Source organism: Canis lupus, chromosome 10 (genome assembly GCF_011100685.1).
Source record: "Canis lupus familiaris isolate Mischka breed German Shepherd chromosome 10, alternate assembly UU_Cfam_GSD_1.0, whole genome shotgun sequence".
NCBI lineage: Eukaryota > Metazoa > Chordata > Mammalia > Carnivora > Canidae > Canis > Canis lupus.
In genome coordinates, this window is record NC_049231.1 from 57,717,843 (window position 1) to 57,744,349 (window position 26,507).

General features: G+C 36.4%; 1 protein-coding gene across 3 annotated transcripts in view; it reads right to left on the reverse strand.

Moving 5' to 3' along the window:
* Positions 1-25,619, reverse strand: part of PPP4R3B (protein phosphatase 4 regulatory subunit 3B) — a 62,512-nt gene extending 36,893 nt beyond the window's left edge. Inside the window, exons 1-5 of one of the 3 annotated variants that reach the window (XM_038551298.1) lie at positions 25,263-25,616; positions 23,901-23,956; positions 14,625-14,723; positions 5,764-6,387; positions 872-949 (exon numbers count right to left, since the gene is read on the reverse strand). In XM_038551298.1, coding sequence (XP_038407226.1) covers positions 872-949; positions 5,764-6,387; positions 14,625-14,723; positions 23,901-23,956; positions 25,263-25,404 — 999 coding nt within the window. In that variant the 5' untranslated portion in view covers positions 25,405-25,616. Of the gene's footprint in view, positions 1-871; positions 950-5,763; positions 6,388-14,624; positions 14,724-23,900; positions 23,957-25,262 lie in introns of all 3 variants that reach the window. The other 2 variants (XM_038551297.1, XM_038551299.1) reach the window with 2 other exon arrangements.
* Between the last annotated feature and the right edge of the window lie 888 nt (positions 25,620-26,507).

Sequence of the window (26,507 nt, forward strand, 5' to 3'; positions counted from 1 at the left end):
TATATGTGCAGTCCCAGGGTGAGAAGACCATCAATAGTGCTCTTATGATTTAGTTGTAAGAATGTCACGTAAGGCATGTATTTTGAATTAGAGAAGGTATTTTCACAGAAATATGCTATATAACAAATACTGGCTGGGTTCTCAGGAAGTTCTCAGAAGGACAGTCCCATATTTAAGAATTGGAAAGGACATTAGACAATCCCCAGTTTAAAGAACTAATTTTATAAATGAGAAAACTGAGTAGACTATTAATTACACCAGGATGACTTGGCTGACTTTAAGTCAGCAGTCTTTCATTACTTTTTTAAACCCAGTATCTGATTATAATGTTTAAAAAAAAATGACAAAAAAAAAAAAAGACAAACTGCTGATAAACAGCATTACTATATTCTTCCTCCAAAGCATGGCTTATTCTTCAGAAAATATACACACATTCAAAAGAAAAAAAAAACACTTCCAAGAACCAAATTACTTATTCATTTATTCAAGAAGCACTGTCCTTACTTTTTCTAAAAAAAAAAAAAAAAAAAAAAAAAAAGCTGTTTTATAATGTACCTATAACCATAAAAACGTATGAATTTGTAGTTCTGTCCAAACATAAACCTCACATCTAATTTCAGGATTTGTGACACACACAAATCCCCTCATTTGGGGGTAGTTGGGGGGTGGGGGTGGGAAACACATCAAAATACTTTTAAAAATTTGTAAATATACAGGAAGTTTGAGAAACTTTGAGAATAATCATGTAGCATAAATATGTAAATTTCATCTCATATTTATAAAAAATTCTTAACAAATTCAATGTGAAAAGCTGTGTATCCCAACAGTAAGTTCTCTTTAAAGGTCTGAACTTCAAGAATAAATAACTTACCAATTCACGCCGTTTATCATCATCTGTAGCCTCATCCGTTAATTGTGCAAAAACTTCAGACAAAAACTTCTCATCTTCCTACATGGGAAGAAATAATTACTATGAAACAGTCTAACAAGAGTATACACTTACACACATTTGTATAATTTACACAAATTATAATAAAAATAGCTGAAAATCTAATAGTTTCATCATGAAACCTAAAAATTCCAGGGTATATTCATGTTATAATTTTCAAATCCTGACTACACCATTTAATGTTAGTTATACATGCATTTGCCTTATTTAATCAGAAACTTGAGATATAAAGAACTCTTTGGAAAACAAAAAATAACCAGTTATAGTCTAGAAGTCATGCATGAAAACTCATATATTTTAACTGAGATGCTCTGCAACTCCTGCTCAGGGTCTATTTATTTACTTTTAATTTAAATGTAATTCAAGCAAGTTTGAAGATCTCATGGTCAGTCTGCCACAGATTAGAAAAATGAGAATCACAAATATATGGCATAGGAACAGCAGTAAAAGGAGACTGAATTCTGGCAGCGGTAAGACTGCAAAGTTTTTTTTTTTTTTTTTTTTTTAAGATTTATTTATTCATGAGAGAGAGAGAGAGAGAGAGAGAGAGAGAGAGAGGCAGAGCAGAGGGAGAAGCAGGCTCCCTGCAAGGAGCCCGATGCGGAACTCGATCCCAGGACCATGGGATCACAACCTGAGTAGAAGGCAGATGCTCAACTGCTAAGCCATCCAGGTGTCCCTGCAAAGCTTTTTAAAACACAAGAACTCACGAAATAAAATTATCTAGGGCCATTTGGGGTACAGGCTTACATTTTCTTATAGTTTCCAAGGATACAACTAAATGATAAAACACTACAATAACTGCTTTTCACACTGATGACTCTGAGGTATTAAAGGGCATATGTGTTAGTTTCTCTAAGCACTATTTACAAGGACAAAAGTATAGTACATACTGTATAACCTTATTTTTAATATAAACTAGTGTGTCTAAAGTCTAAAAGAGATAAACTCATTATATATAAACGAGTAAAAATCACTAGAATCACAGATGACATAACATACTCTCCCAATAATCATTCATCAGTGTTACTCAACCACTGAGAGCCAACTCCGTTCATTAGTCTGACTCAGAATGGTCTTTTTTGTTTTTTTGTTGACTTCTGGCCCTTATACACCATGGCCTGAACCATCTGTTTCTGAGAGAGTTCAACTGCATATACAATCTTTTTTTTTTTTTTTAAAGATTTTATTTATTTATTCATGAGAGACACAGAGAGAGAGGCAGAGACACAGGCAGAGGGAGAAGTAGGCTCCATGCAGGGAGCCTGATGTGGGACTCCAAGATCACGTCCTGGGCCAAAGGCAGGTGGCTAATCCGCTGAGCCACCCAGGGATCCCCTGCATATACAATCTTATAATCATTTCTCAAATCACTTTTTCTAAGTACTTTTCATCTCAATATTTTAGGTTTTGGTGAATATGCATTTACCTCCACTTAAACCTTTTATAATTTTTTTTCTTCTTCCATCTCTCCCAGATTAAACTCCCTTTCTTATCTAAAGATTTTTAACTTTTTTGAGAATACTTTCGTAGGAAAACAATTCCATTTCTTTGATAAATGCAATCTCTTCCATGATTATTTGTGTGCTGACAGCTAGAACTGCATAATGTATTAGGGAGGCAATTTCAAGGATTATATACCCCGCTATGAGAATATTTCCTAATTCCTACTATACACATATACTTTTTTTCTGATTTCCTTATTCTTGATAATACTCTATAAAAGCATTCTGTTCCAGTGTACATTAAAAAAAACCAGTTAATTGGGATGCCTGGGTGGCTTCAGTTGGTGAAGCATTTTTGCCTTTGACTCAGATTGTGGTCTTCAGGTCCTGGGACTGAGCTCTGGGTCAGGCTCCCTGCTCAGTGGGGAATCTGCTTCTCCCTCTCCCTCTGCTCTTCCTACACCCAGCCCTGCTTGTGAGCATTCTAAATAAAAATCTTAAAAAAAAAATTTAATTGACAACTTAAAGCCTATCATATAGTTGTAATGTTTCCCTCCAAATACCTGGTTCTCCAAGTAATTAAACTAGTATTTTTAGATAAATTTAGTTTTGCTTTTTCATTTAGTTTTAAAATCCTTTATTTTTAATAAAACAATTATTTTAAGACAAATTGTGTATGGCTGCTTCTCTGAATTACGCAAAAAACCTTATGGGGGGAAAAGGGGACTACTTTTAAAAAGTCTGAGTCAAACTTTTCCTTGTAGTAATGTAAAAACAGGACACATTCAAAATCCAAAAACCCAGGGGTGCCTGGCTTGCTCAGTCAGTAGAGCATGCAACTCTTGATCTTAGAGTGGAGTTTGAGACCATGTCCGATGCAGAGTTGACTTTAAAAACAACAACAAAAACCATCCCAAACCCAGAACCCATTCACCATTATTAGAGTCATGTAAATGCAGAAATTTAGAATTAGACTAGGCTTTAAAAGATTACATACATTGCCTAGTCCAATTCTAAATTTCAAGAGACTAATGCCCAAAGAGTGGACTTTCCTGAGGCTGGCTAGTAACAAAGATGGATTTAGAATCTAGGTTTCCTACACAATCAGGTTTTTGTCACTCCTACCATGTATAATAAACCACAGGACAAATTTCTAAGTAGTTTAAAGTTATGAACCCAAAGTAAAACATAGACACAAACTAGAATAGGCCAAATCTAGTAAAATTTAATATGTTAAATCCTAGATGAAGTCCAAAAACCTCTAAAACAAAATGAAGCATTATATTATTGTAAACAGTTGTTTTCTTAAAGGCATTGGAATATTTAATATATTAATAACTGGGATAAAGGTTAGAAATGTCTTTCTTTAGGGCTGAAATCCACAAAATAAGTCAAAAAAGAACTAAACTTCTGATTTTAATGGGTTTTTAGCTCAACTCTCATTTATGGAATAGTGGAAATATATGTTATATGTTAAATTTGAGATACCTGTCCTCTACCATTTCTAGTGAAGGAAGTGAAATTTTGTTCTGAAAAAGATCTTATCTGTAGCTGTCTATGCAAAATAACTCACTTTATTGGCTTTTAGAAAATTAATTTTTAAAACATACTTAGATTTCTTAATTCTGGGCACATGGGATTTTGATTTGTAGTTAGAAAGTTCAGGGTTGGGACGCCTCGGTGGCTCAGTGGTTGAGTGCCTCCCTTCAGCCCAGGGTGTGATCCTGGAGTCTCGGGATAGAGTCCCACATCAGGCTCCCTGTATGGAGCCTGCTTCTCCCTCTGCCTCTGCCTCTGCCTCTCTCTCTCTCTCTCTGGGTCTCTCATTAATAAATAAATAAAATCTTAAAAAAAAAAAAAGTTCAGATTAACCAAACTCTTATGCCCCAAACAAACTTAAGAGAATCTCAACGTATATTAAGAGTACATACCAGGAGCCAGAGACCATAGTAAGTGCTTTCTTTTAATTTCTCAATTAACCTGATTCAGGCTAGGAGTTATGTACCTTTGACTAACTCATTTTGGTCCAGATAGAATTCTTACATTTTTGCTTGCTTATGTAACTCCTACAACAGCAGGTTAATACTCACTTAAGAAGCTACAGATATCAGGCCATCATAAAATGAATCACATAGCTAAACACTAAGAAAAAGATTCTCAACTTTTTGGTCTCAGGCCCCCTTTGAACTCTTAAAAATTATGGAGGACTCCAAAGAGCTTTTATTATGTGGATTATGTTTATCAATATTTATAATAAAAACAAACATTTTAAAACATTAATTTGTTTTAAAACTAAGCTATTATAAATCTATGTAAATATTTTATGAGAAAATTTTATAAATTTAGAAAAAAATTATAAATTCAGAAAAAACGGCTTTTACATTTTTGCAAATCTCTATAATGTTTGACTTAATAGAAGAAAGCTATATTCCATTATCTTCTTATAGTCCAATCTGTTGTGATACCTTGTTCTGGTTGAAGTATATGAAGGATATATGGCCTCACAGTGACAAGAAGCTGGAAAAGGAAAAACTTCACAGATCTCTCTGAAAACGGTTTCAGAAACCCTGAGAACCACTATATGATGTATACAGAGGCTGCTCAAAAAACTTAATGAGTGATATGGACATAACAAAGGCAGTTATATAGGCAGTTACAGATATATATAGTTATATATAGGCGGTTATAGTAAATAAAAATCTTCAAAATCATCTTTACTACACTGTTAGGGTATAAAGGATTAACACAATAAACACAGTATGAACTTCTATTTTACAACTCAAGGAGACAGAATAAAACCAACTTCACACAGTAAATAATCTAATTATCATTTCCTGAAAATTAATGACTGTTTCTCAGTCCTGGCTGCATATCTCAATTATTTGGGAAGCTTTAAGCACACACACACATACTTATATATACCTCCAATGATAATTAGGGCTCATAAAATGAACTAAAAGATAGTCTTAAAACAGGTGCTTTTGTTCAGGATGATGAAAAAGTTCTGGAAATGGATAGTGGTGATGGCTGCATAACACTGTGAATGCACTTAATGTTATGAATTATATACTTAAAATGGTTAAAATGATCAATTTTGTATCATATATATAATTTTTTAATGCATGTAAAAATGAAGTTAAAAAAAAAAAAGCTCCATCAGAGAACACTTAAAAATGTAAAAGTTTGCATTAAGAAAGGATTCTCCTTCAAATACCCATGAGATAAAGTCCTGTTTTCTGTGCTTGACAGTATATTTAAGATAAACAAAAGAAATCTTCCAAAAAGGAATGAACACCAGCATAAACTATTATAGGAGATAAATAACTGAAAAAAAAAAAAAAAAAAAAAAGAACACCTTTGTTCACTTACCTGCAACATGCTGACTATCTCCACTTTGTTGAAGAAAATAAAAGACGTTAGAGTGGAAAGAAAATTCTCTTCAAAAACAGATGGCGTAGGCAAAATGATGTCCTGAATGTACTGTACCCTGTAAGTCTGATGTATTTTTTGCCTTAGTTCAGAGTCTGTTATTGGTATAACTTCCTTAAACTTTGCAGTTTTGGTCAAAAATTCTCTATGCCTTTTTGGCTGAGCCAAAGCAGGGTCATATTCAAGGCATCCCACAACATCCATGATACACTCATCAGAAAACATTACTTCAAACAAAGTTGCCTTATTTAGGAATAATATTCCTCTAATAATTTCATACAAATGGTGTAAGCCTTCAGTGTTTTCTAGATTCTCACAAGCTTGGAACAGCTGCAGTAGTTTTTTAATATAGCCTTCATTTTCCAAGGCCAGAGCCAGCTTTTCCCTACGGATAGGTGAGGAGAGAACTGAGGTAACTAAGTCAGCAATCTCTTCAAGTTTATTGAGTTCACATGTGGGTAGGTCAATCAGATGACTGGTTTCAGGTATTTCTTCAAATCGTTCTTCTTCTGATTCATCAATGAGGTCCTGTGTGACTTCCACAGATGGATCCTTACCTTGAACCTAAAAACATCCAAGTATAGCTGGTTACCTTAAAATACAAAAGAATTCAAAGTTTTGGAAATCAAATCACTGACCACTGAATTTAAGTAAAAATATATCTTGCAAAGAAACAATACTAGCCACACAGTCCATTGTTAATTAGAAGTGAAGTCTAGAGGGAGATAACACATCCAGTTTAAATTATTGGCGTCTCAATTTCACCTCTAAATTTCACAACTTAAAACTTGAAGTTAACTCTGATTCTTGACAACCTGAACATTTAAACTGTTACATTGATTTATGTGATGTTATATAGAAACTACATAGTTGTTTAGTAACTTCAGTATTCCTAATTTTGAATTTTGCAGTTTAACTCTTCTGTGGGTCCCCCAAATCACTCTGTATGACTCTTAATGCACCATCAGATTAAACCAAGAAAAAAACTACTAATTTTTAATATATATATGTATTTATTTTTACACACACACACACTTTTTTATGAGAGAGGGAGAGAGAGAAGGAATTTTTTTTTTAAGATTTATTTATTTATTCATGAGGGACAGAGAGATAGAGAGACATAGGCAAAAGGAGAAGCAGGCTCCATGCAGGAAGCCCGATATGGGACCCAATCCCGGGACTCCAGGATCATGTGCTGGACCGAAGGCAGACGACGCTCAATCAGTCCTGAGAGAGAAGGAATCTTAAGCAGGCTCCATACCCAGCAAGGAGCTCCATGCAGAGCTTAATCTCACAAACCTGAGATTATGACCTGAGCTGAAATCAAGAGTCAGATGCCTACCCAACTGAGCCGCCCAAGCACCCCAAACACTCTTAAGTTTAAATGAAACTGAAACCCAACTCCTTGCATATTCAAGAGGGAGGAGATTTCCTTAAATTACTTTTGAAATTCACTTTGGGAAAAATACTTACTTTTGTTATGAGCCTAAAACTGCTCTAAAAAAACAAAGAATATTCTTTTAAAAATTGGCTTTCATTTAACATCTGTGATAAAGCCTCCAAGTTACAATACATAGAAAACATAATAAATACAAAACTGTTTTATGATTCATGTTGACAGCTCAAGAAAAGCATGGCTAACTTATGACAAGTTTTCTATAATGATTTCTATAATGATTGTTTAATATAAAAACTTTATAATTTTTTTTTCTAATTCCCAACACGAGAGTGTAATTATCCTCTTTTCCCCTCAAAACTTCCAATATCCTGAGGTAAAAAAGCTCCACATAATTCCAAATCCACCAAAACAACACGTGAAAAAAGTCCTAAGAGCTTAGAGAAAGTAAAGAGATACACTAGTGCATATAAGATACTTTTCCTCCTACAGCATGAGAGTACTTCTTTTACTTCTGAGTCCTCAACAGAGTAGCTGAGTTTAGGGAGACAGACAAACAGAGAAAGGACAAGTAACAGAGCAGTTCAGATAAAACACCATGGACTTGATGGGATGAGCACTGGGTGTTAGACTATATGTTGTCAAACTGAACTCAATAAAAAAAAAAAAAAAAAAGAAAGAAGAAAAAATACTCAAATTCTAAAAAAAAAAAAAAGAGAGAGAGAGAGAGAGAGAAAATACCATGGAAATTCAGAGGAAGGGACATTCCTCCCAGCTCTTCAGGAATACAGGAGTGAGACTGTAAGGAAGAAATTATGAAAAAAAAAAAAAAAAAGCAGTGGCATTTGGACTTTCAAAGATGGGTAAGATTCAGATGGGGATAAAAGTCTGCAAAGGGAATAGTAGAGGCAGACAGATGGAAATGTGTGACATGCATATGGCAAACAGCAAAACTGGAAATGTAGATTAAAGCCAGATTATGGAAAGTCAAGCTAGAACACTTGAGTTCAGGGAAGTGAATGTGCAGCATTATCCTTTATAAAGTCAACCTGGCATCAGATGTATGGAATAAATTTGAGAATATAGATAAATTAAGGTGTTATTCCAAAGTGTATATGAACAACTGAATTTGGATAGTGATGGTGGGGTAGATAAGGGACAGGTAGAAAAGAGAGGAGGGGGATCCCTGGGTGGCGCAGCGGTTTAGCGCCTGCCTTTGGCCCAGGGCGTGATCCTGGAGACCTGGGATCGACTCCCACGTCGGGCTCCCGGTGCATGGAGCCTGCTTCTCCCTCTGCCTGTGTCTCTGCCTCTCTCTCTCTCTGTGTGACTATCATAAATAAATAAAAAATTTAAAAGAAAAAAGGAAAGAGAGGAGGAACCATGAATTATCCTACAGTTTTAAATATGTCATTAGGAAGATTATGGCTCCTTTAATAAAAACTGGTACATTCCAGAGAGGAATGGTTAGTACAAGCTCAGTTTTATTAAGTTTGAGGTGTCTGAATACCCAGCTTGCAATTAAATCTGTAGACCTACTACTCAGGAAAGAGAATAGGACAGAAAGTAAGAGGACAGAAATTAGGTATTAGGATTAACACTTAAAGACAGAGGAGTCTGATAGTAACCAGAGAAACAGGAGTAGTGTATGACGTGGGGAAGGAAGAGGAAGGAGAATCATAGGTTATAAAGAAAGAAGAAGAAATCAGAGGAGGGGTGCCTGGCAGGCTCAGTCTGTGGAGCATGTAACTCTTAGGGTTGTGAGTTCAAGCCCCAGGTTGCATAGAGATTACTTAAAAATAAAATATTTAACTTACACTCTAAATGAATATAGTTTGCACATGTCTCAGAATAAAAGCACAGCTATAGAAGCATTCACTGGTGATGTTTATTTCTGTGTTATCCAGTATAACCCTTACAAGCTTCCTGGACTCTCCTAAATTTAACTCTCACTGATATGATCTGTCAATCCCACATAAACCCAAGTGACTATCTGGATGTCAACAGTGCTGTTCATCAAGTATTTCGGGTTCTCTTCCTTTTGCGGCGCGACTTTTGTGCCCACAAAGTTATTCGTAGCTCTATGATTTGTTTTGGCCAATGAAATGTGAGCAAAACTGCCATATGTAACCTCTGGGAAAAACTTTTAAAAGCCAATGCGCCAATTGCCATCTTTCTTTCTCACATTGCAATGATTTTGGAAATACTAAAATAAATTCTCTATCAACTGGGTCCCTGAGTGGCTCTGATAAGCACAGCCCCTTCCTGTCCAATTGTACTCCTCACTGGTCATATAGCATTAAGGAAAAACAAATTTTTGTTGTGATAAGCCACTGAGGTTTTAGGATTTTGTTACTGTAACACAATCTAACCTTAACATCCTTAAAGTCAGTCAACTAACTATGCTGAGCACGTTCACAAAAAATTTATACTGTCAGTAGGGTTCTCAACAATAATTTCTTTTCCACACTCCTAGCTTACTTCTTTACAGCTTTTGTTTTGATTCTTCCCCCTTTTTAAGTATCAAACACTATTACTTTCTCCTTTAAATCTCAGGAAAGAGAATCTTTCCTTTGAAAGAAAGAGACCACTAGTATTCAACATACTCCAACATCCTTCTCCATCTCACAACTTATTTTCACTCATTTCCTTAATCTCTTTCAAAGAAAATATCCTTACCCTCTCATTTTCTGAGGTTAAAACTTCCATATGTACTTTTGACTTCATGCTTTTTAAAAGCTATATATACAGAAATCAGCTCTAACTTCTTCCTCTCCAATTGTTCTTTCTGCTCTATTATTTACCATTCCCCTTAAAAAATGTATTATTCTCTGGGCTGTCAAATTTTTCAGAGGGGTTCTACTTTCTCATTATAAGGAGTTAAGAAGTAACCGAGTAATATTTTTGTTGAAATTAAAACTTTTTTTAAAGGTCAGCAATGACTTCTCAGAAACTTAAAGTAAAACATAATGTATGGTTCTGTGGAATATCAGTTGTGAGGAGCTATAAACTAAATGTGTGTTTAGCGACATGCACAGATTAAAAAAATATAATATATAGGGCACTTGGGGGGCTCAGTTGGTTAAGCATTTGCCTTCGGCTCAGGTCATTATCCCTGGGTCCTAGGATTGAGCCCCATTTCAGGTTCCCTGCTAAGCAGGGAGTCTGCTTCTCCCTCTTCCTCTGCCCACCACCCACCCCTACCATTCATGTATAATCTCTCTCTGAAATAAATAAATAAATGTTTTTTAAAAATACAGTACTCAGTTGTTTAGTAAAAATTAAACTTCCTGGACCAGGAGAGTGGCCAAATCTAACACCCTTTCCAAAGGTGGAAAAGTGTGAGTAAAAATCAGTGACAAATGGGAAGAAATAGTAACAAAGGGCAAAGGAATGAATAAATGGGTACAACAAGAGAAATCCAATATTAACAATAGTGCCTCAAGAAAGGATCAGAGCAAGAGATGTATTCTCTTAGCTGAACTGTATTAGACACCTGGAAAGATAAAAGCCTTATGTTTTCCAAGATCACCTATTCTTGGGACTTGACAAGGTTGAATGGAGGCCTGTAAATAAACCAGATGAGTTACAACACTTCTGGAAGATGTAAATTTTATCATACAATATAATGATGAACTGAAACAATTGTTAATGATGAAGTTAATGATTCTAGTAATGTGCCAGACTGACTTCAGGTTACGTTCACTACCATACTGCAATATAGTATAATACTAGCATTATTGTTCTACCAACTACCTTAGGTACACAAGCCCAATATTAATATTGATGATCAAATGTATTGAGAAATTGAGTTAAGTCTCCTCAACAATGCTGATAGCAAATGGCAAGAAGAAAAAAACGATTTTGTTAACTGTCAGTTAATTTCTATGCTAAACACTTCTGTATAAGTTATCATAATGTACAAATTGTAATAGATCAAGAAGGAAAATGAGTAATCAGTAGAAAATGTAGAACGTAAATCATGACTGTATCAGACAGATTACTTGCTTCTTTAAATATATCCCTACCCCAGAATGGCTCCTCCAAATATTACACATATTCATATTGATAAATGCTCTGTCATTATGAATACTATGCTATAGATGCTTAGACAAATATAATCATTTTGTTGTGAGAGACTTGGCAATGGGGTAAGGGGTGGCCTTTGCAGTCAAGGATTAGTCTTGTCTAAAGAAAGATTTGGCCCTTACCTAGCTCCTGAGAGGTAACCTCTAAGTACTTTCAATATCCTGTCTAGTATGAGTGTTTTCTATTTACCTGGGAGCCTTGGGCAATGCCAGATATTCTATGTGTGGGTAACTAGGTGGTTTATTGTGGAGGGCTTGGGCCACACAGTATCAGCTCAACCTGTGGAGGTGCTGGAAACTAAAGTCAGCCACAGGGCAGTCAGTCTACTTATAGGACCAACAACTGATGAAAATACTGGACACAAAGGTTGGATAAGCTGCTCTGGTCAGCAATACTATGTGAAGGTTGCCACACAACACTGCTGGAAGTAAGTGCTATCTGTTTAAGAATCCTGAGAAAGAAAACTGGAAGCTCATGCCTTGGTCTCTCCTATGTGTCTTTTCCCACTGCTAATTTTAATCTGTATCATTTCATCGTAATAAACTGTTAACAATAAATATAACAGCTTTGTGGAGTTCTGTCCTTCTACCTGACAATGGTTGTGGGACCTCCTAGACTGTATGAGTGAAAATACTAAAATTTCAGCAAAACTTTCTAGGACAGGGGTGGCTCACTGATGGAGCATCTGCCTTTGGTTCAGGTTGTGATCCTGGGATCCTGGGATGGATTCCTGCATCCTTGCACGGAGCCTGCTTTTCCCTCTGCCTGTATCTCTGCCTCTCATGAATAAATAAATAAAATCTTAAAAAAATTTTTTTTCTAGGACAAATGTACAAAGTCTTCAGGAATATATGTATATTCAGGAACTAATATTAAACAGTACATGTTGATGTGTGGAGTGGGAAGAAATGGGAATAGGTATAACATAATATGCTGATCACTGAAAAATATCATCCACCACAGATGTTCTAGTGGAAATATTATTTAACATTCTAGTTCTAAGTAAGATGTTTATCTTCTGTCTTATTCATTCTTTAAGTATGTACTAAGTCCACACACAACATGTTCCAGTTGCCATGCTGGTATACTGGAGGAAGAATACAAAATAAAATATCACTTTTCAGGAACTTGTAATAAAAAAGGTTAATCTTTATATACTATTAATATTCTGAACAGCCATTAAACACTACAGAAAAGTAATCTTTCCCTCTTTTACTTTTAAAGTTTTATATCCTTCAGTATGCTTTCATTATTTTCATGGACCAGTTTTAACCCCTATCTTGTGGATGAATGCATGCATGATTCAAGTTTACTGAATTAAGAACAGAGCAGCAAATATCTGTGGCCTGCATATGTCTAAGTCTGCAATAGAGGTCATTTTTAGATCTTACAACTCACTTTACAGAAAACTCTGCAAACATAAAATTCAATCCCAATCTGTGGAGGTCATACAAGAAAAAAAAAAAAAGAGTAAATACTAGGACCTTTTCATCACCACCCATAGGTTTAAAAACAGGCAAAACACAAAGGCAAAATAACAAAACATTATGGATTATAGTTTTACGTATATTTTACAAATTAAAATAAACTAATATTTACCAGTGTTTTCACCTGTTCATCAATGGAAATTCTTCTACTTAATAGTGTACACTAATAATGCTCCAGTAATACATGATACATACATAGTAAGATATAAGGTGGAAAGAAACCATCTACTTCCAGTTCAGTTTTGTGACCTAGAGCCATGCGTTAAATAAGGTTTACATAGAATGGGGAGGTTCACATTATACTTCCTTGGGCTACTGGACTACTTTATAGCACTGTGTGGCACTGTTACTAGGAGGACTAAGGGAAAAAAAATACTATGGTGAGATGCATTAAAACTACAAAACCTTCAGGGATCAGAATCACTACAGAGTAAAGCTGATAAAAGTGAAAATGACAGGGGCGCCTAGGTGGCTCAGTCGGTTAAGCGTCTGCCGTCAGCTCAGGCCCCGAACCTGGAATCTGGGGATCCAGTGCCCTATCGGGCTCCCTGTTCAGTGGGGAGTCAGCTTTTCCCTCTGCCCCTCAATCTGCTCACGTTCACTCTATCATAAATAAATAAAATCTTAAAAAAAAAAAGGGGAGAATGACAAAAGTCAAACACTAGAACAGAATATACTAGGCAACTGCTAAAGACAGTGATCCCACTTACAGAAAACAATAGTTAAAATGAATATTATGATTAATTTAAAATTCCAGTTACCAATGTCACAGACTGTGCCTAAAGAGATATAACTACTAAATATAATATGGTATCTTGAATGGAATCCTGGAACAGAAAAAAGACACTATGTTTATTTTAAACAAAATCTGGGGCCCCCTGGGTGGCTCAATCGGCTCAGGTCATGATCTCAGGGTTGTGAGATTGAGCCCCACGTTGCACTCTGTGCTGGGCATTAAGCCCACTTAGGAGTCTCTCTCTTCTTGTCCCTCTGCCTCTGTCTCTCCCCTGCTCACTCGTGTGCTTGCTCTAAATAAACAACAAACTGAGGATATCTGAATAAAGTAACAAACTGAGGATATCTGAATAAAGTATGGCCTTTAGCTAATAATAATGTATAAATAATAATGAATAGTAATAATGATATATGAATATTAGCTCATTAATTGTGACAAGTGTATCCTACTAACATAAGAAACTACTAACAGGAGAAACTAGAGAAAGTGGTGTTAGGGAGGGAAATCTATAGGAACTTCCTCTGCATTTTCTGCTCATATTTTCTGTAAATCTGAACCTCTAAAATAAAAACATTATTAAAAAAAAGTTCCAGGAGCAGTTGAGTAGCACAGTGGGTTGAGCATCTATCTGATTCTTGGTTTCGGCTCCACTGATGGTCTCGGGTCCTAAGATCGAGCCCCATGTTGGGCTCTGCAAGGAATTGGCTTGAGATTCTCTTTCCCTCTGCCCCTTCCCACCTTTGTGTGTGTGCTCTCTTTCTAAAAATAAATAAATCTTAAAAAAGTTCCAGTTACCTGAGAGTTACCACTTATCTTATATTTTGCTATACTCTAAGTCATGAGCGCTTTTGATATTAGTGCCTGGCACACACTATTCATAAACATCAAGCAAACAGGTGACCAAATATTAAAGAAAAACCTCTAGACTTAGAACATACTTACACTTAAAAAAAAAACAACTTGACCTTTTATTATGAACATTTGCTATCAAAAATAAAGTAATAAACACATTATTTCTCCACACTCGAATACATCTTTCATGTAAAAAAAAAAAAAAATCAAGAATGCAAACATATTATTTAAAAAACCTCACCTGACAAATTTTTTCCCAGATCTCATCGCAGCCAGCTTTTTCCTGAAAACTCAGAGCCAGATCATAGTTCTCAGCTTCCGACCAAACAATTAATGTATCCTGTTTAAAAATAAAGATTTTTACATCATCACACAAGAAAAAGCTAGAAAAGAAATAACTATGAAGTATAAATAGAAATCAAGAGGACAAAAAACAGCATAGCAATGACAAAAGCCCTCTGATGAGTGCAATTAATGTGTAGTCAATTGACATCAGGTTATTGTATTTTGTTATCCTTCAAAACTTAGTAATATACTGGCAGTGGAACAGTTTGGGTAATAAAATGATAATAATTTTCTAAAACAAAAAATATTAAAACAGGTTAGCAGGCACTGGCTTATGTTACCAACATAACACTGAATGGAAAGTGGAGCCATTCCTGGCCAAACTGTAACGTAGACATTTTAATCCTCTACTGACTCTCTCCTCTAAATCTGGAAAAGCCTTCAGAATATGAAGGAATTCAAAACAATGATGACATGAAGATACTCTAGCTCTAAGTACTACAAACAGCACTTATTTCAGCAGCTCAATTTGTAGAAAAATTAAGAACCCTAGGTTCAGTATTTTTCTACAAATGTCATTAATAGTATCCCTACAAAAAGTTAGTTAAGCTTTTAGGAAGTTGTCAACCTCTCTACTAAAAACTAAAGTTTGGGTTTAAGTTAAAACATAGACAAGTTTAAACACAAAAATCATTATGCAACACTCAAATGAAATGGCCAACTTTTAAAGGATATGTAATAATGAAAGGTTAATATGGTTAAAACTTTGATTTTCAGAAAATATGCATTTAAGAAAAAAGAAAATATACATGAGTTTATATCCTAATTACTAAGTATATAATCTACAAAATACCTTATAATTAACAATTATTCATCTAATAGTTCTATTATGACTTGATATTAAAAAATATAATACTAGGGACACCTGGGTGGCCCACTGGTTGAGCATCTGTCTTTGGCTCGGGGCATGATCCTGGGGTCCTGGGATCAAGTTCCGCATCAGGGTTCCTGCATGGAGCCTGCTTCTCCCTCTGCCTAGGTCTCTGCCCCTCTCTCTCGGTCTCTCATCAATAAATAAAATTAAAAAAAAATATATATATATATAATATTAAAAGCGAGCCTCAGATTAACAAAGTCTTCAAAATGAAAACACTTCGATACTCTGGTAGCTCCAATCTGTAAGTGAAAAATATCCGTCAATTAACCCAGGCCTCAGATTAATACTTACTTGCTGTGTAATCAGGTAAGAAGAACAGCCGGAAAGCAGGTGTTCTCCCTTCTGCCTGGCTATGCTTCTCGGAAGGAAAATTTGTCACCAGGTATTCTAAAATTTTAACTTCCAATCCATACTTAATGCCTTTTAATAATTCTGAATTTTGGGGGAGGGGAAACTTCATGAGTTGTATTTTATCACTGTGCATTATCACTTGTCTAACAGATTAAACTAGAATAAATGTCAGTTTTACCATTATCATGTTCATTTGCACTTACATTACTGTTTTTAGCCCTTTGTAAGGCACATGTTCATTTTGTTAGGGTTACAGGTCAGTTTACATTGGAAAACATCTATAAATAGTTAGCTGCACATGCAGGCTAAAGTAATTCACAGTAGTTAGGAAACACTTTTTATGGAAGTGTTACTCTTAGAATACCATGTCTATTTTTTTTTACACTTCTGATCATTTATTTGCTTATTAAGTATTGGCAAAAGCCAATTTTTTCTTCTGATTTAAATGTACAAGCAGGTTTCTTCTCAAATTTCAATGCTTTATACCATACATTCCATTTTGGAGCACTAATACAACAGGATGAAATCCAGAATCTTTTATCCAGGCATTCAAGGCCTTTTCCAATTTGGTTCCAATCTATCTTCTGAGAGAAAGTCAGATAAAAGCAATGAAGTCTGACTTTAGGTAACTGAGTCCCCTTCTTCACCAACATTTTCTTGTCTGTTTCTTCCTATTCTTAACATAAAGTCTTCTCCCCAAGCCAGTCAAAACCCCAAAGTAAACGGGATTTATATTCAGAAGCATTCTTCAACGTAAGGAGGACTAACCTTGGGTGATGGTTAAATACACAGATCCCCATGCTTCTCCCAGGGGGAGGTAAAGGTCTGCAATGAAGACCCCAAATCCTTATTTTTAACAAGGGTCTCAAATAATTCTTTCGATATGTCAAATTTGAAAACATCACGTAAGTATATCTCTCGTTGGCTAACAGAGGATAGGAAACCATCAGAGCAGGCACCTTCCAATTCTATGAAATGTACTCAAAATGGGTGACAAGTCTCATCTTTTCTTCTTCCCCTCTTTGGAAACCTACTATTTCAGTCAAAAAATAACTGTAAGAAGTACTTCTTACAACTGCTTATTCCAAGGATCACAATAAAAGCTTCTAGGTAAGAGAGCACAAAGCTGGCACAAGAATATTTAAAACAATAAAAAGCGTCAAACGGCAGGGTTTCCGACATCTCTCAAAAGTAAAACTCAATTTTGTAGTAAGGTCTGTTTTCAACTGCTGTGCTCTTTGTGTTGTATTTTTTTGCTCATTTGTGCGTGACACACAATCTTCGGGATATTATTAATACCTGTTTTAAACTAAGAAAAGCTTAGAGCTTTCCTCTACCAACTAAACATTTAATCACCACTATGTCCCTATGGAAATCAGATTTAAAATAAGACTGCAGAGAGGATAGAAAAAGTGAGTTATACTTAGTCTGGTCCTTTAAAAAAACAGGAAAGGTGATTAAATCTAATGCCAGAATGGAAGTCGAGACATGAGCTGGAGAAGCTTGATAATTTAGCTTTTTACTGAATCAGATTTCACAACGTAGTTTTATTATGAGAAATGGTCATTTTCAATCTTAAATATTAAAAATACATTCTTGAGGTGAATACTGTTTAAATCAAAGGTTTTCGATCCAAAATCTAAATGACACCTTAGAATTGTACCTAAAATTTGGTTTTTAACATCTTTTCTGTGGAAAGGGTCTCCAGTTTTTACATTATACTCACACAAAGGCACCTGTGACACATTTTAAAAGTCTACCAAAGCAATGGATTACCAGTTTCAATCTTCTTCTCTAGTACATTAACATGAATAAAATCCACTAATGAAATATTTGAGATCCTTGAGATCCTGCTTGTCAAATTAATCCTATCTCTGCCCCAATAGCTCTGACGGAATTCCATACAAAGATGAAGTTTTTCAAAAGGAATATTCATCTTTTCAAAAAAGGAAAACAAGTATCAGCAGATTCGTAGAATTCAACTTGCAGATTCAAAATCAACTTAGAAGTCTGAAAATGAGTGAGATTAACCAGCATATAATGCAATATCTAGCTGTCTAGTTGTTCCTAATGGGAGGTTGACCTAAACTTTTTCTGAGACAGATTTTTAAAATACAGTATGATATAACATAAAGTCCAAGACAAACCTGAGGATATTGCTAAAAATACTAACATCATCCTAAAATCAGTGATATATTTGGGTATAATGGGAATAATCCAGACTAGAAATAGGACCTGAGCACCACTCAATTTCACTGTCTACTATTTCCATGACTCAGCAAAATAATCTCTGATTTTTCTTTTCTCATTGGAAAAGAGGATTATGATGAGATTATTATAATTATAGGTTTCTTATTCAATTTATGTGTCAGGTACTATGCTAAAGCATTTTTTATACATTAATTCACAAACTATTACATGATATAGGTAGTTTCATTTAGAAAGGTTAAGATTCAGAAAAAATTTGCTTAAAAATCACAATAATGAAATAAAAAACTTAAAAGAGTATTCAACTCTAACCCCATGTCGTTGGCAGCCCTGGTGGCTTAGTGGTTTAGCGTCACCTTCAGCCCAGGGTGTGATTCTGGAGACCCAGGATCGAGTCCCATGTCAGGCTCCTTCCACGGAGCCTGCTTTTCCCTCTGCCTGTGTGTCTCTGCCTCTTTCTCTGTGTCTCTCATGAATAAATAAATAAAATCTTAAAAAAAAAACAAAACAAAAACAAAAACCCATGTCGCTGCTACTATACCCAATAAAAAATGTGAACTATACTAAAAGGACACATAGTTCTCAGCAACTTGCTTCCCAACCTTCTGCTTCTAGGTATCTGTCTGGACCCCTATTTAAGAACCCTCTCCATCCGATTTCCAAGGATTCCTCTTTAGTCTCACTCTAAATCACCAACCAGAACATACCTCTGGCAGTTACTGCCAAATCTTTCCAATTTAGTAATTCATGTCCTCTACTCATGCTCCTAATCTATAGTTAGAATAGACTATACTCATTTCAAACTCATGCTATTATTTTAACTCAGCATTCAAAATTATAGAGAAGCTCCTTCTTCTATACTAATTACATTAGACTGTTCCCCACAATGACTCAGTTTTGTAAAACCCCAGGTCCCCAATTTTACTGGAGATAAAGAGATTCAATATGACCATTTTCACCTCAATCTTGATCTTGGCGTTATGTTCTTCTGGCTAAAACCTAGAATAGTCTCAATCTTTCCCTTCCAGGATATGAACAACCATTTATTGACTGAACCCCCTTTCCTTACCAAAGTTGTTCTCCCTTGGTTTCAAGACAACATGTTTTCCTAATTCTCTCCTCTTTCCAAATGCTTATTCTTCCTCTTGACTAGATCTTCTTCCTGATTACCAAATACCTAACCCTGCAGCATGTTCTGTCAATTCTATCTTCCATATGTATCTGAAATCCATCCACCTCTTTCCATCTCCACTGACCCTAAACTTATTCAACATTATATCTTGCTTGGATTATGTTGTGATCTCTCAACTACTCTCCCAGTTATTGCTTCTCTCCAATTCTATACACTGATGTTACTAGTTTGGATGCCATTCCTCTGCTGAAAATTTTCAAAAGCTTTCAAATGCACTTTAAAAATCTAAAGGGGAGGGGGTAAAAAAAAAAAATCTAAACCAGAGATAGTGAACAACCCATAAGCAGCACTGAAGTATTACTGGATGAATGAATAAATGTGGACAATTCAACAAGGCTGTCTAATGCTCTGTTCTCTGTTCTTTTCTCAAATTCCATCTACTCTTTTGAAAGAGGTCCACTTTTACAGCTAAAAATAGAAGTTAATGATTCTCAAATTAGAATCTTCTGCACCAAGTCTTATTCTCTCTAGTCCTAGATGTTCACTACAAGACCTTTTCATTTATTTTATTATCATTTCAGAGCCCAAGTTGGGGGGGCGAGGGGGAGGTACAGAAGAATATACAGTACGCTACCATTAATACCAATAAAAGGGAAAACATATATGTGATTGCATACCTGTTTGTTTAAACATGCATAAAACCTCCAGGAAGATATTCAAGAAACTGGTAATACTGGTGGCCTCTAGTAAGGGAAACTAAGAATGGAATCCAGAGTGGGAGAGACTTCACTAAATACTTTGTGAATTTTTACAGAAATGAATATATTATCTATTCAAAATAAAGAAAGAGGGTTTGTTTGTTTTTTGAAATGAATAAGCTGCTAGCCAAATGTAAATGTAAACCTGTTTTCCTCTCAACTTCTCACTTTCTGGAGAGAACCATCATTTTCATGGCCCCAAGACTCAAAACACTACTAGTGACCCTTGATTCCTTCTCTTTCATATTTAATCACTTAGCAAATCTGCCAGCACTTTCTTGTTAATATAATGAAAATCTATTTCTTCTTTACAATTCCATTTATTACTTACAGATTTACATTTTTCTGCATCTGAATTATAGTAAAAGGTCTTGTTAACCTAAAGCTCTTATTTCCCTCTCTGCCTCCAATTGATTATTCATGACATTGCCACGCTTGCTTCCTAAACACAGTATCACTTTCATCACTTTAGGCCACTACTCGAGAATCTAGAATAGCTCCCTCTTGTTTAGTAAACCAAGCTCACAAATAAGAAACCTCCACCTCTGTTGCAAAGAGGCTTAGTAACTTTTATGTCAGGTGTACTATTTCCTTCCCTATCACCATTCCTTCAACAGACACCACCAAGCAGAATGAAATTTTTCTTAATGATTCTAACTCAAATCAATCTCTTCCTTCTTTAATTTTCTACTGTCCAAGTCTGTGGAATAAAACTGCTTTTTATGTATTTTGTGTTGGCACATACCTCCTGTATTATCTCAGTCAAGAAACCTGACCTTTTGTGCCTTAACTGCCTCATCTGTGAAATACTTTCATGGTCTTTCAATAATGACTGGGTTAAAACACTTCACCAGCTATTTTATTAGTTATATAATTGTTTCATTTGTTATGTCTTGTCTCCCAATAAAACTATGGATGGGCACTTCCTTATACTTCTCTCCTAAACCCAATTAATACAAATTATATTAAAATTATATTAAATATAAAGGGTATACATCCCTATGACTGGGCTTTTGGTGGTCTAGATCAGTAGGAATGATTCTAAGTAACTTAAAATTTTGACATGTATCAGCCACTATCTCATGTTCCATTGTATAATCATTTTGTTTCCAGTGTGTTTAAACACTTAACAAGTTACTGGCTCCTTTAAGTATATCTTCTTCCCAACAGCAACTTCAGTACTGCCCATAGTCCTGAAGCAAGAGTGCTGTAAATCGATGATCTATTGATATAGAGTCCTTTGACATTCAACTCAACTCATTCTAACCTATTCTGAGCCCATTAATTCAGGACTTGGCTCATTTTAGAACTATAGTATTAAGAAACAATGTTTAGTCTGCTTTGAATTTATTCAATATATTTTGTAGCAAAATAGCCTATAAACTATGAGCATCTCATTCACTCAAGTCTTTTTAAGATTAAAAACCTGCCAATGATCAATAGATTTCATATAAACTTTGGAAATGAATTATTTTCTGGACTAATTTATTGAGTAACTTAAACAATGATATTTTAAAAAGATAACTCTAATGAACACAAAAATATCAATATGTTTGGAAATCTCAATCTGTATAATCTGGTAAAAAGTGCAAACTGAGCAAGATTTTGGCAAAAAAAAAAAAAATGAAAAAAGTATCTCTAAAAAGAAACTAAGTTTAACGTAATCCTCAAATTGCTCTCTGGTTCTACTAGAAAAGTGCATTTCAATTCAAACAAAAATAAAGAAAACAGGGACGCCTCAATAGCTCAGTGGTTGAGTACCTCCCCTTCGGCCCAGGGTGTGATCCTGGAGTCTCAGGATAAGTCCCACATCGGGCTCCTTGCATGGAGCCTGCTTCTTTCTCTGCCTATAAAAATCCTGATAGTATATTATTGAAACATCATTAATTACAGGAATCATTCTCCCAATAGTATAAAATTTCAAAAATAAGTACTTTTTTCTCCAGTATGTTTGTTTTCTAGAGTGATATTATACAGAAAGACATATTCCAAAGTTTCTAATGAACCACCATGTATTTTTTTAGACTAAGGTTGGAGGGCTGTTTTATACACAAACCTACACCATTATATGATCTTTCCAATAATAACAATAGTTAAAGTATCTTATATACAATCTGAGAAGAATCCATATTATAATTAAATTGTAGGGAGTCACATTTAAGAACACAGTTCCTGAGAATTTTATATTTGTGCAGGGGAAGATAAAGATTATAAAACAGTATTTCTTTCCTCACAAAAAAGGAGGCCAACAAAAAATAAAACAAAAGTGGCTACCTGGTAAAATTCCATGCAAAGAGAAAAAAACCATCTGCTTGGCTGACTTAGAAATTAAATTTACTTAAATGTTTAAGATATAGGAAACATTTTTCAAGTGGTCAATACAGGGCTAATGTTTGATTCTCCATCAAAGACATGCAATATTTTCTACGCAGAGGGCAAAAAACTATTAACTGAGTATTGAAAATTTAAGTATTTCAAAGAAGTGATTAAAAATGTATTGCATACACAAAACAAATTGTTTAACAGTAAGACTTTTACTAATAACGAGCTGAGCAATGGACATAATTTCATTCCTCCAATTTGAAGTTATTTATTTCTGGGCATTCAAATTTTCATTGATCTTGAAGAATGTAGGTATTGATGATGTAAATACAATCCTAAAATAATTTTATCTTTTCCTTCAAAAATCTCTGTCATATTCACTTTACATACCACACACACACATACACCCCTGGAAATAATTCAAGTGTCTAACAATAGGTGGTATCAACCAGAAGAATACTATACAGTTAAAAAAATAAACTAAACTAAATCTACATTTTTAACATCAACAAATCTTCAAATTAACTGTTGAGTGGAAAATGAAAGTTCAGAATACATGTAAGAGCAAGAGATCAACCGTGCAAAGTTTAAAAACATACAAAAGACAACATATTATTTATGGATACATACATAGCAGAAAAGGTATATAAGCACACACAGAACTAATACATCAACTTCAGAATTGTAGTTACCTACAGGAAGGATGGAAGAATGGACAGAATGAGACAGGCACAAAGAGGGGTTTAACTCCATCCACAATGTTCAACATTACAAAGATTTGAAACAAATATGGTATAAAGTTAACATTGTTAAATTTGGTGGTGTTACACAGACACACACTGTATTTTCGGCACTTTTCAATTTTGAAATCTTTCATAATAAAAATGAAAACATTCACAGAAGAAGAGGTTGAATCACTGCTGCCATTTCCAGATTAAATAACTGGGGACACTAAAACACAACACAGGTATTCCCCCCCGCCCCCCCGCAAAAGACGGTAAATATTAACAGAAAACGTTACATGATACACTTTTATAAAGTATCCACTGATTATATTAAAAATATACAACAATTAAAGAACAGGATTCAAATGCTTCTACTTCAAAAACTCTACATTTGCTTGAGTCAAAGGATCAAATTTCACACCACAAATAGGCTTTCCTTGCTTTAAAAGAGTATCTCTTTGAATTTTCTTTTATGTCATTTCCTTTAAACGTGATTGAGAATAAAAGGTTTAGTGTACAGGGCATCAAAGATACCTATCTGTAGTTAAATAAGATTAATGAATACACTGTATTCTAACATAAAATAACAGTGGCTCAATTCAAAGATAATAAATGACTGCCAGTACAAAAACTTTCACTTTTCAGTTTGAAACTTTTCACCTACAGGGAAATACAGATAATGTGTAACTGTTTACCAAACATGTTTTTTCTTCTCAGGAAAGCTTTCCCATCTTTGTCAGATTAACACTTCCTTGACCACAGATGAAATCTTTCAAATTAAAGATAAACAACTACTTGCCTGTTGTTTCTGATATGCAGTGTTTGGATTTATCTTTGACTCCAAGAGTAGTGATCCTGAAAGATTAAAAAAAAAAAAATTTGTAAGTTTGACTTTGTAAAATTTTGAATAAAATATCAGAATATGAATTTAAAAAACAAACTTGTGTTCTCTTCCCTTAGCTAGACATGTGAAGTAATCAAATGTATCCTGATTCCCATTTTTCTCTCCAGATCTGGGCTTCATATTTAATTTAAAACACACCATCTTATCCCGCATATGCCCTTATATGAAAAAAATCCACCTAATATCAACATTCAGACCCAAAATATAAGGAGACTAGATGTCCATTAAAATTTTATTGAGATGAAAATTTTAAGGTCTAAAAGACTACTTGAAGCCAAACTCTTTTTAACAAAGTTATTTTATTTCATTTCCAGTTTAACAAATAAAACAAATTACAAAGGACCACAACAGGAATCTAAGTACTTAGTTACACAAATTACAGGACTTCATTTATCCTTTTCTCCTTAGCAGAACAAAGGACATTTCATATAGAAATAAATGTCCGTAACTATTTTAAAGGGAAAGTGCAAAAGTACAAAATACAAGAATAAATCTGGGATTGTTACCTTTCTATTATCTGCACATAACTGCTCAAATCGAGGCGTTCAGATTACAGTGATAAAGGTTTTAATTATGCTCTACACTTTTGAATCTAAAAATACTTCACACAGGACTCGCACAATAAATTAACGGACACAAGTTTACAATCTGCTCTGGTGTCCTAACTTGTTTAGGTTGTAAAGTAGCCTGGGAGGAATCCAGACTACAGATATGCTCGTGCGTGCATGTATCGTGGCAACGGTCTGCAATAACCGCAGGAAAAGGTGTCTTTTGGTTTTCCCCAGCACCTGTCCACTAGGGCAAACTCACGGGCTCGTGAGTAAAAATGGGTTTAAAAAAATTTTTTTAAAAGCCACCCAGAAAGTATAGTTTCACTGAGTTTTTTGAAACAGATGTATAATAGATAAGAAAACAAAAATAAAGGGAGGGGGAGGGTCAGCTCCCTAGAACGAGGAGAGAACTACTCCGTCTCTCATTACTTCCTCCCCTCTCACTCTCCCCTCTTCAGAGGCGAGACTGGAGAGGAAGGGGTCAAATCCTGAATAGGGACAGGAGGCGGGGGAACAGAATCAACGTCTGACTGAGGGAAAACCCGGACAAAGTAGTTTGTTTTTACCGTACAGAAGTGCAGGCACAAAACCACTGCGCTGTCCCAGATGTGGTAGGAACAGTACCCGGCCCGGGGCCTAAACCACCGGGGCGATGCCCAAACCGGAGGCACCGACTGTCCCCTATCCTATGTTCCAATAGCCTTACCGTCGGACTCAGCCCGAACCAGCAGCGACATCCCCTTGAGCTCCTCCACATAAGTGGAGGAGACATGCCCGGTGCCTCGGTCGTCCCACTGACGGTCTTCGTTGAGGGTATAGACCTTCACTCGCCGCCGCGTATCCGACATGGTGGCTGCCGTCCCCGCCGCCCCAGCCGCCGCCTCCTCGCTCACCTCGTCCGCGCCCCTCACTCTTGAGAGACGGTTGCGGCGGTGGCGGCGGCGGCGGCGGCGGCGGCTCCGGAGAGGCCCGAGTTCACCATGGCTCCCAAGGTTCAGTCGCGGGAAGGGGCAACAAGAGTCACCGAGACCTCTCCGCCCGGAGTCCCGGTTACCTCTCACTTCGCCCCCGCACACACCCACCCTCCCCTCCCTTTGCCCCCCAGAGCTCGCTCGCCCGCCGCCGCCGCCGCCGCCGCCGCGGTAACTACTACAGATCCGCCATCTTGTAACCCGATTCTCTCTGCCTTTCTCTTCCTCCTCCAAGCAGGCTCGCACGGGCTGTCCTAGCAGGGGCTACGGCGGCCGACGAGCCCAACGCGCGGCACTTCTGCTTTCCGCACGCGCCTCCCGAGCCGGCAGCGCTCGGTGTTCTCGCGAGGCGGGGTACTGGCCCTAAGTGGGAGGGTCTAAGTGCGACTTCCTCTTCTCTCGGTCCCGCCTGCTGGCGCGGGATCTCGGACGGGTGGTCGGTTCTCGCGAGTTCCTTTCCCCTCTGCTGCCGCGAGACTCTTCCTAGCCGGCGGCGAGAGCGGAGCCTCGGATCTTTCCTTGGGCGGTTGCCGGCTGCGCCTGGGGTGTGACGAGCCGTGGGATCCAGCTGTGAGGAAAAAGTAAAGCATACCTGGGAGGTACGCATGGGACTAACCCTGAGCAGAAAGGAAGGAAATGTGCTCGCACTGCTTAAGGGAAGCTAAACCTGTCAGCCTGTGGGAGAAAAATAATTTGACTTTTTTTCTGTGAACATGTAAGAACTCTGAGCCCTTGAAGCACGGGGACCCGAAGCCCACTAAAGCTGGCTGCGGAGCCTCGTAGAGTCAGCATCTCCTCAGGAAGTGTCCTGTCGATCTCCAGGCGAGCGTGACGCGGTACAGAAGTGTGTTGACAAGTTCCTATTTCCCGCCAAAGCCCATCACTCACTGTTGGGCATCTGGTAGCTGGCCATTGAAAAGCCTGCTTTCCACCTCACGGAAGTGCTGTGCTCTTCCCGTGTTTGTAACTCGGAAGATAAG